Raw genomic sequence first — 15,184 nt, forward strand, 5'->3', positions numbered from 1 at the left:
AAGGTGGCTCAGTGGTAGAGCTCTTGCCTTGCATGCATGAGGCCCTGGGTTCGATTCCCCAGCACCACATAAGCAAAAAGAAAAAAAGCCAGAAGTGGCACTGTGGCTTAAGTGGTAGAGCGCTAGCCTTGAGCTGAGAGCTGAGGGACAGCGCCCAGGACCAGAGTTCAGGCCCCACGACCGGACTCCAAAAAAACAAAAAACAAAGCAGTTTACGAACACAATGCATCTTGATCAATGTCATCTATCAACATTCTCACCCATTCCACCCTACCCACCTCTTCTCTCACTCGATGTAGAACAGACATTGAATTCTTGACTGTATTCTCCCCCTTTTCTCCTCTTCATTCGTCTATCCCTTTCCCCTTGACCTGCTTCCTGTTTGATTTTGTTGAACTTGAACTTTGCCTTTGTAAAGAATTACATTATTTGAGTTCTTCCTTGACTCTACCGTATTTCAGTTAATACATTTACATACACTTGCATACCACCCAATTTATTTACTTATAAGTTTATAAGCTAAAAAGGCCTCTGTTTTATATTCTCCTCCTTCAGCCTCTGGCATCCTGAAGAGTTGGGCAGCTCTCCCATCCCCAGCTTTTTCCACTGACCTCAGAAGAGGGCTGACTCAAATAACACACTTGTCAGAACACTTCGGTAAGCAATCAGTAGAAGACACCCCATAAATAGATATATGAAAACAGAGTGCTCTGTACTGATAACAAAATCCACTTGCAACCTTCCTTCACCTCTACAACATTTGTTACCTGTAATGATTAGTTAAATGTGAATGTCACTAATGACTTTAATTCTATCGTCTTAGACAGACATGTTTTATATAGGCACTGGCAGAGCTGTAAGTAGAAGGTAATTTTTAAGCACTACTGTGCTTACCTAGAGAAATTAAATTGGGCCAACACAAGTTTATCAAACAAAAAATAATAGAAAGGGTCTAAGTGAGCTATGGGAAAGGCCTACAAAGCCCTACATGACATGTAGCCTACCTGTCTTGGACTTACCTTCCACTCTTCCCCTGCTCACTCTACTCCAGAAAACTGAACTTGTGCTTCTGCTTCAGTGCCCTTGCACCTGCTCTTTCCTTTACCTACAACACACAGTCCTTCACTTTCTGCTCAAATGTCATATTAGAGAGGCTTCTTCACCATTCTATCAAAAACAGCCTAGCCAGGTGCCGGTGGCTCACACCTGTAAATCCTAATTACTCAGGAGGCTGAGATCTGAGGACTGTGGTTCAAAGCCAGCCAGGAAAGTCTGTGAAACTGATCTCTAATAACCACCAGAAAATCAGAAGTGGCACTGTGGTTCAAATGGTAGAGCTGAAGAGCTGAGGAACGGCACTCAGGCCCAGAATTCAAGCCCTATCACCAAAAAAAATTAAAAAACAAAAAAAAACCCAGCCTAACTCTAATCCCACTGGATTTGTCTTCATATCGTTTATGACCACCTAGCATATTATTTATTTTTTTCTTCATCTCTCTAAACTGGAAAGTCATCTTCAGGAGGCAAGAACTTTGTTCTGTACCTTTTGGATCTAGCACACCACAAGAGCCCAATAATTACCTGTTGAATTAATAAATTAATGAACACATTATTGGAATCCAGACACTTGGGGTCTAATCCTAGTTCCATCACTAAAGAGAATATCTATTTTGAGAACATGTCTCAACACATGCTTTCTGAATTTGTAAAAGGATTGGATGAGAACAGATGTTTAAAAGCCTCTCCTAGCTCTAAAATCAGGTGGTTTTATAGATCTGCTTTAACCAATGACCTTGAATAAAGCTTGCAACACAAGAATGTTTTAGGTATCTACGAACTACAAGGCCTTTGAGGCTCTTCATTAAGATTTGAAACCCTGATCCAATGGAAAAGTCCTCCAGGTGGTAGGGATTCCAGGATTTTTTTTCTACTTTGAAGTGGTTGATACAGAATGGTTTTTTCCCTTAGTCTCTTCTAACAGTTAAGGACACAATCATGTTCTACTGTTTTTTTACCCAGAGTATCAACTCCTTGAGGGCAGTAGTAGTAGTCTTCACAGTAATGTTCCTATGTCCAGCACCTTGTCTGGCCCATGGCACTCTGTTCCCTGAATCATTATTCAGATTAACAACTGCCACTAGCCCTCTTCCCTTCCTGATGAATGGTGAGTGAGAGTCAGAGCTTTGCCAGTGAGTTTTCTTCAAAAGCCAAGGATAACTTCACATGTTCAGATGGTTTCTTTATTCCTTAGGACAAGCTTGTGAATTGGGCATTATTACCATCCTTTAATGGATGAAATAACTGAGCTCACAGAGGACAGAATTTGTCTGTGATAGAATGGTTAACAGGGGCAGGGAAGTGCTCAGTGGTAGAGTTATTGCCTTGCATGCATGAGGCCCAGAGTTCGATTCCTCAGCACCACATAAGAGAAAAAAAAAGCCGGAAGTGGCACTGTGGCTCAAGTGGAAGAACACTAGCCTTGTGCTGAAGAGCTGAGGGGCAGCCCCTAGGCCTAGAGTTCAGGCCCATGACCGGACCCCAAAAAAAGAAACAAAAAGAATGGTTAACAGGATGCACACCCAGACATCTTGATGCTGTACACCTTATCACATGACCAGATAGTAGGACTAGTATGTCAGAAGGGTAATCTACTAACATAGTGTATGGACTGGACTGGTGAAAAGCTTGACTTACATAAGGAAGGCCTTGGGAATGATCATTTGCACAAAGGGGGGGGGGTGAGGGTAGGGAGGAAGCAGGGCTGGGAATGTGGCTTAGTGGTAGAGTGCTTGCCTAGTATACATGAAGCTCTGAGTTAAATTCCTCAATACCACATGAACAGAAAAGGCCAGAAGTGGCACTATGCTCAAGTAGTAGAGGGCTAGCCTTGAGCAAAAGAAGCTCAGAGAAAAGTGCCTAGGCTCTGAGTTCAAGCCACAGGACTGGCAAAAATAAAACTATTAGTCTGTGTAATGATGAGCTTTATGTACTATAAAAGCATTTTTGTAATTAGAAGATATTGTTCTTTGTTTCAGAAGGCAGCTAACGGTAATTCTTTATATTGTACCTGAAAGGATAAAAGAAAGATAAGTTGATTTTGTCTTTTGAATTTTGTTTTTCTTGTTGGCAGTACTGGGGTTTGAACTTAGGGTCTTCAAAGTGTTCTATTACTGGAGCTATGACTGCAGTTGTGCCATTTGAATTTTTATTACTTTATTTTCCTGATAATAAAATGTACTACATACTCATTATAGAAAAACAGAAAAGTTCAGATATACAGAAAACAACCTAATCAACCATTATCCCAGGGACAACCACTATTAGCCTTTTAACCCTCAAACTAGGCCATATTAAGTGAATATTAATTTTAATTAACTCTTTAGACCTCTTTTCTAGTACATCTGTTCAATTTTATGGTTGGCATCATCCTAACTTATACTATGAAACTTTTTCAAATTCAACATAAACATTTCCTGCATTGTTAGAATCTTTGTAAATACCTTTTTTTTTTGCCAGTCGTGGATGCTGAACTCTAGGCCTGGGTGCTGTCCCTCAGCTCTTCAGCTTAAGGCTAGCTCTACCAGTTGAGCCACAATGCTAGTTCTGGCTTTTTCTGCTTATGTGGTGCTGAGGAATCGAACCCAGGGCCTCATGCATGCAAGGCAAGCACTCTACCACCTTCCCAGCTGTAAATACCATTTTGGTTGTGGTTTGTAAACACCACATGCAAATACCCAGCAGCTCAAATGCTAAAATGCCAGCCTTGAGCAAAAAGCTAGAGTGAGAGACCCTGAATTCAAGTCCCAGTAATGGCAGAGCCTTTTTTTCCTTTTTCTCTAATAAGCTCTGAAAGTAAAAGCTAGAGGAGGCCATGTCAGCTTCCCTTGTAATAAGTAGAAAGAGCACCTCCTCACAGGGAAGGGGTAGTCAAAGTCTACCAGCATGAGTGCACAGACCTAGGCTCCCAGGGTGCTTGCTTTGATCTCAGTAAATGATGTGAAACTTCGTTTCCCTCATCTGTAACAGGCAAGTCACATAACAGCATTCCAACAAGGATTTAACTAGAGTCAACAGAAGAACACTGAGCACCATGCCCCTTACAGTGATTCAGGGTCTCTTCATTGTGGAAGAGCTTGAAGAAAGGATAGCATGGTTTATCACTCTCACCCTCCATCTCTTAGAAAATATCCCAAGTCCTCAATTCAAGTCTCAGAAGAACCCAGAATGTTAGGCCACATTTGTAAACTCAATTTGTGGTTTGACTGTCATAGCACAGGGAGGCTCCCCATTCCACTGGGAATTGCCCCTCGCTGACCTCCCTCTACCTCTAGCTACCTCCACTGGCTCCTTTCCCCATTGTCCCACCGTGGACTACACCCTCGATAATGACCCTAGTGTCCCAACCAGTCTACAGACTACTTTCTATAACAAAATCTGTTATTCTTCAAGTTCTGATCATAAGTTTTACTGACTCCTAATTACTTTTTTTGTCAAAAACCAAAAAATGTGATTTTTTTTTAAAGGGCTCGATCTCTTGTGTTTCTTCCTACTCTGCTTGTTCTGATATCTTTCCATCCATAGTAAGAGAGGGCTGAAGTTTACTGAAGATAAATCATATCACTTCAAGGTTCTGACCTCTGTCTACAGGCAATGCAGCCACAAAGTGGTGCTTCAAACTGTCAGCTGCTCACATTTTAGTATTAAATGAGTTTTCAGGATCTCCTGGGGGATATTACTTTTACAGAGTTAGGCACATCCTAGGTGTTACTATTATAAAGGCAAGGCTGCCACACTTTCCCTTCTCAATGTACTGAGGATTGCAGGTCTCTACTCCTTGTTCCATATCTCATGGGTGCCTTCTCTCTTATTCCTTTATGCATCTCCTGCCCATTTTCTTTTTTTAAAATTGACTTTGTTGTTATTGTAGAGGTGATGTACAGTGAGAATACAATTTCATGAGTCAGGTAATGAGTGCATTTCCTTTTGTACATTGTCTTCCTTCCCTTACTCTCCCCCAGTCCCTCACTTTCATCAGTGTCCAGTGAGCTGCTGCACTTTTTCACCCTTTTTTTGTACCTTCCCCCCACCATCTGAAGATATACATTCAAATAGACTATACATAAAGAAAACAGAATCATAAAAAAAATTTTAAATTAAATACAGGAAAAAGGGAATAGGGGCTAGGAAGGTGGCTCAGTGGTAGAGTGCTTGCCTTGCATGCATGAGGCCCTGGGTTCAATCCCTCAGCACCACATAAGCAGAAAAAGTCGGAAGTGGCACTGTGGCTCAAGTGGTAGAGCACTAGCTTTCCTTGAGCTGAAGAGCTGAGGGACAGCGCCCAGACCCAGAGTTCAGGCCCCAGGACCGACCAAAAAAAAAAAAAAAAGACAGAAAGACAAACAGGAAGGAAGGAAGGAAGAAAGAAAGAAAGAAAGAATTTTAAAAGCTTAGGTTTTTCCAGATTGATCCTGTGCCTTGGGCCAGGGTAAGCTCATTTCATAAAGCCAGGCTCCTGCCTACTCCTGTAAGGTAGCCAAAGCTTAACCCTCTCTCCTGATTTTCCACAATCTGTCTTCCGTCTCCATTGTTTCTAAACACATAGTCTCATACTCCCCATATTTCTCCCTAATATCCCATAAATATCTTGAGGGCAGAGTCTATACCTGCTTCCTTTTTAGTAGTTGCTTGGAGAACAAGACCCATAACTGAAGATCCTATCTGACTGACCATTTACCCTGGCCAGTGCCCCTCTATGGTCTACTTTTTCATTTTAGCTTGCTGGAATGAGTTGGGCACTGAGTATGCATGCATGCTCAAATGGTACATATCCATTCGCCACCTTCAAACTTTTTTTTGGCGGGGGGGTCCGGTCGTGGGGCCTGAACTCTGGGCCTGGGCGCTGTCCCTCAGCTCTTTAGCTCAAGGCTAGAGCTCTACCACTTGAGCCACAGCGCCACTTCCGGTTGCTTATGTGGTGCTGAGGAATCAAACCCAGGGCCTCATGCATGCAAGGCATTGACCCATGCAAACTCAGAAAGAAAAAAAAAAAGCTCAGTGGTAGAGTGCTTGCCTTGCATGCATGAGGCCCTGAGTTTGATTCCTCAGCACCATATAAGCAGAAAAAACCAGAAGTGGCACTGTGACTCAAGTGGTAGCACACTAGGCTTGAGCTTAAAAGCTGAGGGACAGGGCCCAGGCCCAGAGTTCAGGCACCTCAACTGACACACACACACACACACACACACACACACAAACCATTTCTAATATTTTTATTTTAGTGCCTTTATGAGGGAAGATCAAACAATAATGTTTTATAATGCAATTGCAAAATTCTTATTTCATGTATTTACATTTAAAGAAATGTTGGTAGTTTAGATCTTGGGGCCAGTAGGAACTTAAGAGCAGGAGTTGCTAGCTAGTGCTGTTTATGTAGTAGTGGAGTTTGACCTAAGGGCCAGTGCTTGGTAGGCAAAGGCTCTACCATTAGAGCCACACTCCCAACCTTGTTTTGGTTTGTTTTTGAGACAAGGTCTGGAAGCTATCCTAGAACTCACATTCCTCCACCTTTGCCTTCACCTCAAATGGCCTTGAGGCTTCTTTTCTCCCTAAGAAATTTATGTTAGGGGTCTCCGTACCAAAATAAAATCCCTTCATAGCACACAGTTGTGCATCCACGAAGCTACCATCCATTTGAAGCTATCAGAGCCACCTTCTTAGCCTCCACTCCCTGTAGCCTAGGTTTTTCCAGATTGATCTTGTGCCTTGGGCTAGGGTGAGCCTTCCAGAGTTATGAGGACCCTACGTAAATCTCCAAGAATAAATAAGAGCAGCAAGTCACAAGGAGCTGGGGCTCAGCGGGTTGGGGGAAGGGATGGCCATAGTAAACTTTTCTGCAGGCGGGCCTGTCACTCCAGCTGACAGCGAGCACCTTCACCTTCCAGCTCAGAAGAGAAAAATGAAGGCAGCAAGTCCCAAGACGGAAAGTGCTTCCTTCCAGGAAAATGAACTCCAGATCCATAAAGGAGAAAGCAACAAGTACCCCCCCGGAGCGGCTAGTGGCCCTACTCACACCTGCGCTGCGGCCCAGCTGCCCGGGGCCCAGCCCTGGGGCTCGGCCATGGTACCTGGCTTCGGGCTCCTCCTCCGACTCGGCCGTGTCCTCCTCCTCGCCCTCCGACGACTCCTCCTCCTCGGTGTCCAGCTCCCGGGCCGCCTCCTCGTCCCCGTCGGAGCCGAGCAGGCCTTCGGTGGTGCGGTTGCCGTCGCGGCTCGCCATCGCGCCTGTCCCGGGCCGGAGTCGGAGCGCCCACGCCGCGCTGCGCCTGGTGTTCTCCCTCTGACTGCACCTCGGCCGGGCACCACCCTGTGCCACCGGCCCGGCCGGGGCGGGGCGGCTCGGGTTCCCGGGCGGGGGCGGGTGAGCCCTGAGACTTTAAATAGAAGGCGTCAAAAAGTTTCGCCGCCTGAGCTCCCGGGCCCCCCGGGGCCCTGCTGGGCTGCTTTCCTGAGCTCTGCCAGCTTCCCGAGCGTCCTCCCCACCGGGCCCCCGCAGAGGGCTCAGGCTGCGCTCCGACCTCAGAGGGTAAAAGCGACCCAGCCCTGGAACTCGGTAGGGTTAACGCTTCTTAGTTCAGCGTTCTGATGGACCCTTTACTCCAAACTTAGGAAGGAGCTGGGGCTCCTAAGTTACTCCCTTACTGTTACTAGATCCAACATCTCACTCTCATCTCTGAACTTCACTGGCAATAGGAGTTCCTCTTCTAGAGGAACGGGAGGCTCAGTGGGAGCTAAGGTAGCTAAGGTTCCCAATCGTTGCAAATGAAGTGATTCAAGGGAAGAGTACTAGGCTAGCACAATTCAAGACCTCACTTTTGGTTCATGGTTCGGTATAGACTTCCTCTGTATTGCAAGTTGGTAAACCATATTCCCTGCCTCAGTGGTCTCTGATCGTTTAGCCAGAATAGTTGTAGCTCCACTAACCTTAAACTCGCAGTCCTCAAAAATCTTGTTTTAAGCAGGGCGCCGGTGGCTCAGGCCTGTAATCTTAGCTACTCAGGAGGCTGAGATCTGAGGATCGTGGTTCAAAGCCAGACTGGGCAGGAAAGTCCGTGAGACTCTTATCTCCAATAAACCACCAGAAAACCGGAAGTGGTGCTGTAGCTCAAGTGGTAGAGCGCTCACCTTGAGCTGAAGAGCTGAGGGACAGCACCCAGGCTGAGTTCTAGTCCCATGACCAACAAAAAAAATTAAGTTTTACCTGAAATTCAGCCTGAAGGACCCAAGTTTTACTGTATCATGTAAAACCAGTACTTAAAACCCCTGACTGCTCCAAGACTGAAGCACAAGACCCTCACAAAGATCAAATCTTGCCTAGCAACCTACATCTTTCCTACGTGCTCTTTTAGAAGAGCTCCCAACATCATCAAGTCCCTCCCCTATACTTTCACACAACTCCTCTGCTTGAAAGGATCTGGTCTTTTTGATTATTATTAAAGATCATCACTCTTTTCTGCAATCCTCTTCTTCCAGGTTCCCACTACAGTCTATGTTACAAGTTATGTTGGTCGCCAGGGTTCTATGGCTCATGCCTGTAGTACAGCTGAGTTCTAAGGCTCAAAGCTAGCTCCAGCAGGTTAAGTCCATGAGACTTTTTTTTTTTTGTCGGTCGTGGGGCTTTAACTCTGGGCCTGGGTGCTGTCCCTCAGCTCTTCAGCTCAAGGCGAGCGCTCTACCACTTGAGCTACAGCGCCACTTCCGGTTTTCTGGTGGTTTGTTGGAAATAGGAGTCTCACGGTCTCTCCTGCCCGGGCTGGCTTTGAACCGCGATCCTCAGATCTCAGCCTCCTGAGTAGCTAGGATTACAGGCGTGAGCCACCAGCGCCCAGCTTCCATGAGACTTTCATCTCCAGTTAACTATCAAAAAAGCTGGAAGTAGAGCTGTGGCTCAAGTGGTGGAATGCTAGCCTTCAGCAAAACCAGCAGCACAGGATAGTACCCAGGCCCTGAGTTTTAAAAGCCCCAGGATCCCAGGCCGGGAGCGGGAGAGGTGGGGAGAGAGGAAGTATGCTAGTATTTCTGTCCCCAGGGTACTTTTAAAATTCATTACTCATTTTTCCTCCCACCAACCCAAGCCCTCACAAGCTCATAAACTGGCCAAGTACCTAGTACATAGCACTACAGAACATTACCAAATTGTTTCCTGAATACCAGACCAGACCATATCTGCTGAGTATGTCAACCAGATAGATGTGCCTTTACAATTCATAATTTTGACTAGTGGGAATGACTCTATGGCTACAACAGCAAATATTTAATTATAGCAGATTCTGTTTTTAACTGCTGAATGTAACATATGGAGGTTGAGTATTACCAGTTGCAATGGCTTGAATGCAATACATCTCACTTCCAGCTCTTTGCCAGTTAAGTGGAGCTAAGAGTTTCTTGGTCTGCTGGGCTGTCATTGAACCAGATCAAGATAAGAGCCTGGCTAACAATTCCTTAACACATTCAAAAATGCAGAAATGGAGAGATCAATACACAAATATCTAAAACGGAAAATAACTGAAGTCTTTGATTTAGAACACAAACTTAACTTATTGATCTATTTCTTACGACAAATAGACTGAAAAAGAGTAAGAGTAAAGTCATTAAGAGCTGAGAACACAGTAACAGTGAGAGTACATACAACAATTGTGGCCTCATAACACTGAATTCATCCCTAAGAATTGTACAATATTGCTGAATGACAATGTACTATTATGACCATGATTACTCAAGATTCATCACAAGAATATTATATTCAATATATTTTGATAAAATGTGAATATATAAACATTTTTCAAGACTCATATTTCTATGTACAAACTTTATTTGACATCATACAAAAATTGAAACTTAAAATGAAAATATGCACCTTTTGTAAGTCAAAGAAAAGTTTTAGCTTAACTTTTGAGTTGGTCTGCAAAAAAAAATACATGAGGTACAAATTGTACTACAGTAGGTCTAAAAGAAGTTGTTAGCGGTTCTTTTGAAAAAGTTAAAACTGTTTTCGAGATTAGTTTTTATATTTAAATTTACATGTAACAATTCACAAATATTTACAAAAATCAAAAACAACTTCAATAAACACTGTAGCTTTTTCAGCAGCCTCTACTTTGTGTAAAAAGATATACTAAATTCCAATACTGTAACTGTACACAGAAAAAAAATCTGATTCTACAAACAGGAAATGATCTTAACCTTGATGTTTCAGTTTTTGTTTCTTCTTGTCACAGGGGGGAAAAAGCAGGAAAACAGAAAAAGTGCACAATGTACTATATTATCAGAGCACAGGAAACTTCGTCTTTTCCAAATGTCTTGTCTTTAAAATAATCCAGTATCAAGTTACTAACTGCTGTGTCAGTGGTCACAATAAAAGTGGAAAATGTTCTTATTGTTGTTTCAACATAAAATGTAAAGCAATCGGAAGAATCCATCAAAAGCATGGAAAAATACTGATGAAATGCTAGTACAGGCACACTTAAAGCCTCAGTCTGTCCAAGGAGTCAAATGAAGACTTAAGGTAACTGTCCAGTATTTCATGACTCCAGTGATTTCACTGAAATAAAAGATTTCATTTTACTTCAAGTAACTGAATAACTGACTTGAATCATCACTTTACTAAAACAACATAGACAACAACCTATTGTAGGTCATACAGTAATAAGTATGTATAAATCAGAACCTTTTCAAAATGTCACACAACTTTTACAAATAATTGAAGTAATATCAAAACCTTTCATTTGTTCAGGTAATTTCCCAAAATATATTTTATCTAATTGTCTGAAAATTCATGTAATAATATTACTAGTTATCAATGTAAACATTTTCAAAAATACATTTTTAAATCAAAGAATTTTATTAGGAAACATCATAATAAAATATGCAATCTTTATGTATGTCCTTATAAAAATGAAACATGGAAACAAGAACAATTTAAAAAAAAACATGATGGAGGTAAACAATATACATTATGAAGTAACTATTGTTCTTTATTTCTTGACGAATTTAATAGAGGTGAGTTATCTTTTCAGGATAGCAGCTCTTAAAGGTAGTATACTGTTCAAATCTCTTTTGTTTTTCAATTTGTGCCATGACTAGGAAAGAAAGAAAAAAATCATTCTTAAAGCATAAGATATACAAAGAACAAAAGATTAAAATCTATAGCTGTATGTTTCCAATTCATTAATGAAAAAAATTGAGCATATGGGTAGTATCTACAGATGACAACACTTATTAAATAATTCATCTAAAAAAATTGTTAAATAATTTCATTTAAAATAGTTAAGTAATAAAAACAAAATCTTTAGATTTGAGAGTAAGGATTACTTCAATTATTTCATTAACTTTTTGTCTTAAGCTTTTCGGTCTTCCAGTGAACAGAAACTTATGGAAAAAAGAGAAAGAGAATGAAATTCTGGTCAAAAGCTAAAAATCTGGCACATTACTTTATAATTTATTCTCACCTTAGTTGTCCAGTTGATTGAAAGTATTGCCTTCACAGCTTATCATTTATCACTAAGAAAAACAATTTTCTATTTTGGTTAACAAATTTTATTTTAGTTATTAAATTTGATCAAATATATTCTGGTAGATAAAATTGAGATGGCTATGGGCATTGTGGCTTACACCTGTAATCCTAGTTACTCAGGAGGCTGAGATCTGTGGATCACAGCTCAAAAGGCAGCCTGGGAAAGAAAAGTTCATGAGACCCTTATCTCCAAAATTAACCAGCAAAAAACCCTAAGTGGAGATATTGCTCAAGTGGTAGGTAGAGTGCCAGATTTAAGTGAAAAAAGACAAGTGAGAGTGAGAGGCCCTATGTTCAAGCACCAGTACAGGCACAAAATTAATTAAATAAAATTGGAGGCCTAATTTAAAAGGTAATTATTAAAATACAGTCCACTTTTGTCCAAATAATAAAAAGCTATGCTTTTAAAAATGATCACAGTTCCTTCTTCTATGAAACATTACTTTCTAGGTTTCATAGAACAGAATGCACCTCTATATTGTACTCTATGGAATTCATCAAAGAATCTCATCTGGCAAACCACTGATTAATAAATCTGTACTGCGGGCATACACTTTTTAAACTTTTCAAAACATAAAGAGAAAATGACACTCTGAATTCCCTCTTAACAGTGGGGTAAACAAAAAGAAAAAAAAGTTCATGGCTGAGACATTAGCTTCCTTCTGAGATTGTAATAAACTCCTGATATTTTAAGGAAAGAAATGAGTTCACTAGGTTTTACTCAATTATTCTGGAAGTTTAATAAACTATAAAAATATTTCCATAAAAGTGAAAGGTGGCTCAGTGGTAAAGTGCTTGCCTTGCATGCATGAGACCCTGGGTTCGATTCCTCAGCACCACATAAGCAAAAAAAAAAAAAAAAAAAGCCGGAAGTGGTGCTATGGCTCAAGTGGTAGAGCGCTAGCCTTGAGCTGAAGAGCTGAGGGACAGCGCCCAGGCCCAGAGTTCGGGCCCATGACCGGATCCAAAAAAAAATTAAAAAAAAATAAAAAAGTGAAAGTCATATGAATGATTCCTCTGGAAGAAAAATGAATCAAAACTCAAGAAGTAAATTCCCTATTCTGTTACATTAATGTCACCACAGCTTAGAAATCAGAATTATTCAATCCTATTTTTTCATTTTTAAAGCATAGTTTGCTAATGTTTCTAGAACTGACACAATGTTTACCTTTAAAAATTGATCCTTGATCATGTCAAATTTCTGCTTTTCATGCACAGCTCTGGCTGTATTTGTTCCATCAAAAGGTTCTGCAATGTTAGACAAACAAATCATTAAAAAGACACCTTTCTATCTTTTTTGCAGTGAGTCAAACCTAAGATCTTGTATATGTAGGGCAAACACAGAACTACTGAGCTACATCCCCAGCCACCAAATATTTGTAGATTAGATTCAATTATATAAAACTGCCAACATATAACCATTTTGAACTATAAATACAGAACTTGGTATTGATTAGCCTAACATCATTTCTAGACATGTCCATAACTCATAACTATGAGGTGCCTAATAAGTTAATTAGAACTCAAGTAAGAGGGATGACTAAAAATCAGAGTCATCAGCTACAGGTATTTTAAGTTTAAATCATGGAAGTAGGTAAGGTTTCTGAAGACTTATATAGTAGGTCAAGGGCTTACTCTAAATGAATAAAAATAAACTAAATAAAAAGTTACCAGAAACAACGAGAGGTGCTTTCAGATGGTACAGTAGGATAATTTAAAACTTCATTTTTACTTAAAAGCTAATTTTGTGCATCTGCAAAAAGGATCTATACCCTTTAGAAGTAGAGGGTTAATATGGGAGAAAATGGAAGCCAGTTTCGAGTTAAGGTTTGAGTAGATGTTTTAGAAAGAAAGACACTGAAACAATAAATTTGGTAAGAAATCTGATAACAGAGAAAAACAAAATAGTAAACAGAGAAGACTGGTGGAAAACAAAGGAAATCTTTATGTGTTATCCTCCATAGCAGTATTCTCAATTCCCATTCAATAAATCCTAGTCTACAAACAGAAGAAAAGAAGAAAAACAAAAGGGAAAGAAGAGGAAAAGGGAGGGAAGGAGAGTGGAAAGGAAGGAGACAGGAGAGATTTAATATTCAAATTCAAGTGTAGTATTTCTCACAACTAAATTTCAAATGTTAAAGGTTTAACATTGTCATCACTTCAGAACATACATGTATTACTTTTAACTCAAATCCAAATTGAAATTAAATAATTCTCTCAGTACTAATGCTACAAACTGAAATTAAATAATACTCTCAGTACTAATGCTAACAAGTGGTAAACCGAGTAAGCATGGCAAACTACCTTCCACACAGATGTATTTATTTCTCCATTCAATACCATCAGGCCTTGGAATGGCTTTGGCTTCACGAACTGAAATCATTTGAGTATTCCAACTATAATAAAAGAGATTAAATTGTCTCAACAATTTCATTATTTCCCTTTAATTTTATCAGCCAGTAGAATAACCTATCCTGATTTTCTTACACAATATTGACATTTGCCTCAACCCTCAGCACCCTCTTTTTTTTTCTCTACAGCTTCTAACAATTGCTTACTTATTTACGCTTCTTATTTATTGTTATTTATTGTGTACCTCCCAAAGTAGAATAAAAGCTCCAAGACGTTAAGATATTTTTCTATTTCTTTCACTATTCAACTAGTTACTTAGTATATATCAGGTATTCAAGGATTCCTGAAAAACTGTAGTACAGAAAAAAAAATTTTAATGCAAGTAAAAACATAAAAATAGGGCATTTTTTTAAAAATGGCAGTAAAAGAATTTTGATAGCTGTTAAAAATGTAGAGGGCCAAAAACATAGCTCAAGTAGTAGAGTGTTGTCTAGCAGAGTAAGCCCTGGGTTTAGTTCTCTGTACTGAGGGAGAAAAAGGTTTGTAAAGATTTCTAATGAACTTAAAGTACTCAATAACTTTTTTCTTTACTTGAAAGACAAAGAATTAAATGGCTGATAAAAGATACTTGAGGCCGGGCTCCGGTGGCTCACACCTGTAATCCTAGCTACTCAGGAGGCTGAGAACTGAGGATCCAGGTTCAAAGCCAGCCTGGGCAGGAAAGTCCATGAGACTCTTATCTCCAATAAACCACTAGAAAACCGGAAGTGGTGCTGTGGCTCAAGTGCTAGTGCCCAAGCCCAGAGTTCAAGCCCCACGACCGACCAAAAAAAAAAAAAAAGATACTTAAGTATATGGCATAAATGTCTCAGATTTTTTTTTTGGGTCCGGTTGTGGGGCCTGAACTCTGGGCCTGGGCGCTGTCCCTCAGCTCTTCAGCTCAAGGCTAGCACTCTACCACTTGAACCCAGGGCCTCAGGCTTGCAAGGCAAGCACTCTACCACTGAGCCAACTTCCCAGCCCCAATGTCTCAGAATTTTTATATGATCACTTAAAATTTATTGATTTTTAGCCAGGTGTAATAGTGTATGCCTGTAATTTCATCTACAGTAGAGACTGAGTAAGGACCGACTGAGGCTAAGAATTCAGGACTTGCCTGTGCAATACAGCCCAAATCTCATCTCTAAAACTAAATATTAAGTTACTTCATGGACATGTCACTGACTCCACACTGCTCTTGATCAAAAAAAAAAGAAGTAGAAA

General features: G+C 40.6%; 2 protein-coding genes across 3 annotated transcripts in view; both read right to left on the reverse strand.

The window, feature by feature from the left end:
• The window catches only part of Cmya5 (cardiomyopathy associated 5), an 87,956-nt gene extending 80,680 nt beyond the window's left edge, over positions 1-7,276 (reverse strand). Inside the window, exon 1 of the mRNA XM_013015816.1 lies at positions 7,125-7,276. Within this exon, the coding sequence (XP_012871270.1) occupies positions 7,125-7,276 (152 nt within the window). The remainder of the gene's footprint in view (positions 1-7,124) is intronic.
• Positions 7,277-9,845: 2,569 nt separating this feature from the next.
• The window catches only part of Papd4 (PAP associated domain containing 4), a 43,764-nt gene continuing 38,425 nt past the window's right edge, over positions 9,846-15,184 (reverse strand). For both annotated transcript variants that reach the window (XM_013015907.1, XM_013015908.1), the window contains exons 13-15: positions 13,874-13,965; positions 12,738-12,817; positions 9,846-11,135 (exon numbers count right to left, since the gene is read on the reverse strand). In XM_013015907.1, coding sequence (XP_012871361.1) covers positions 11,061-11,135; positions 12,738-12,817; positions 13,874-13,965 — 247 coding nt within the window. In that variant the 3' untranslated portion in view covers positions 9,846-11,060. The remainder of the gene's footprint in view (positions 11,136-12,737; positions 12,818-13,873; positions 13,966-15,184) is intronic.

Source organism: Dipodomys ordii, unplaced genomic scaffold, assembly GCF_000151885.1.
Source record: "Dipodomys ordii isolate 6190 unplaced genomic scaffold, Dord_2.0 Scaffold28, whole genome shotgun sequence".
Taxonomy (NCBI): domain Eukaryota; kingdom Metazoa; phylum Chordata; class Mammalia; order Rodentia; family Heteromyidae; genus Dipodomys; species Dipodomys ordii.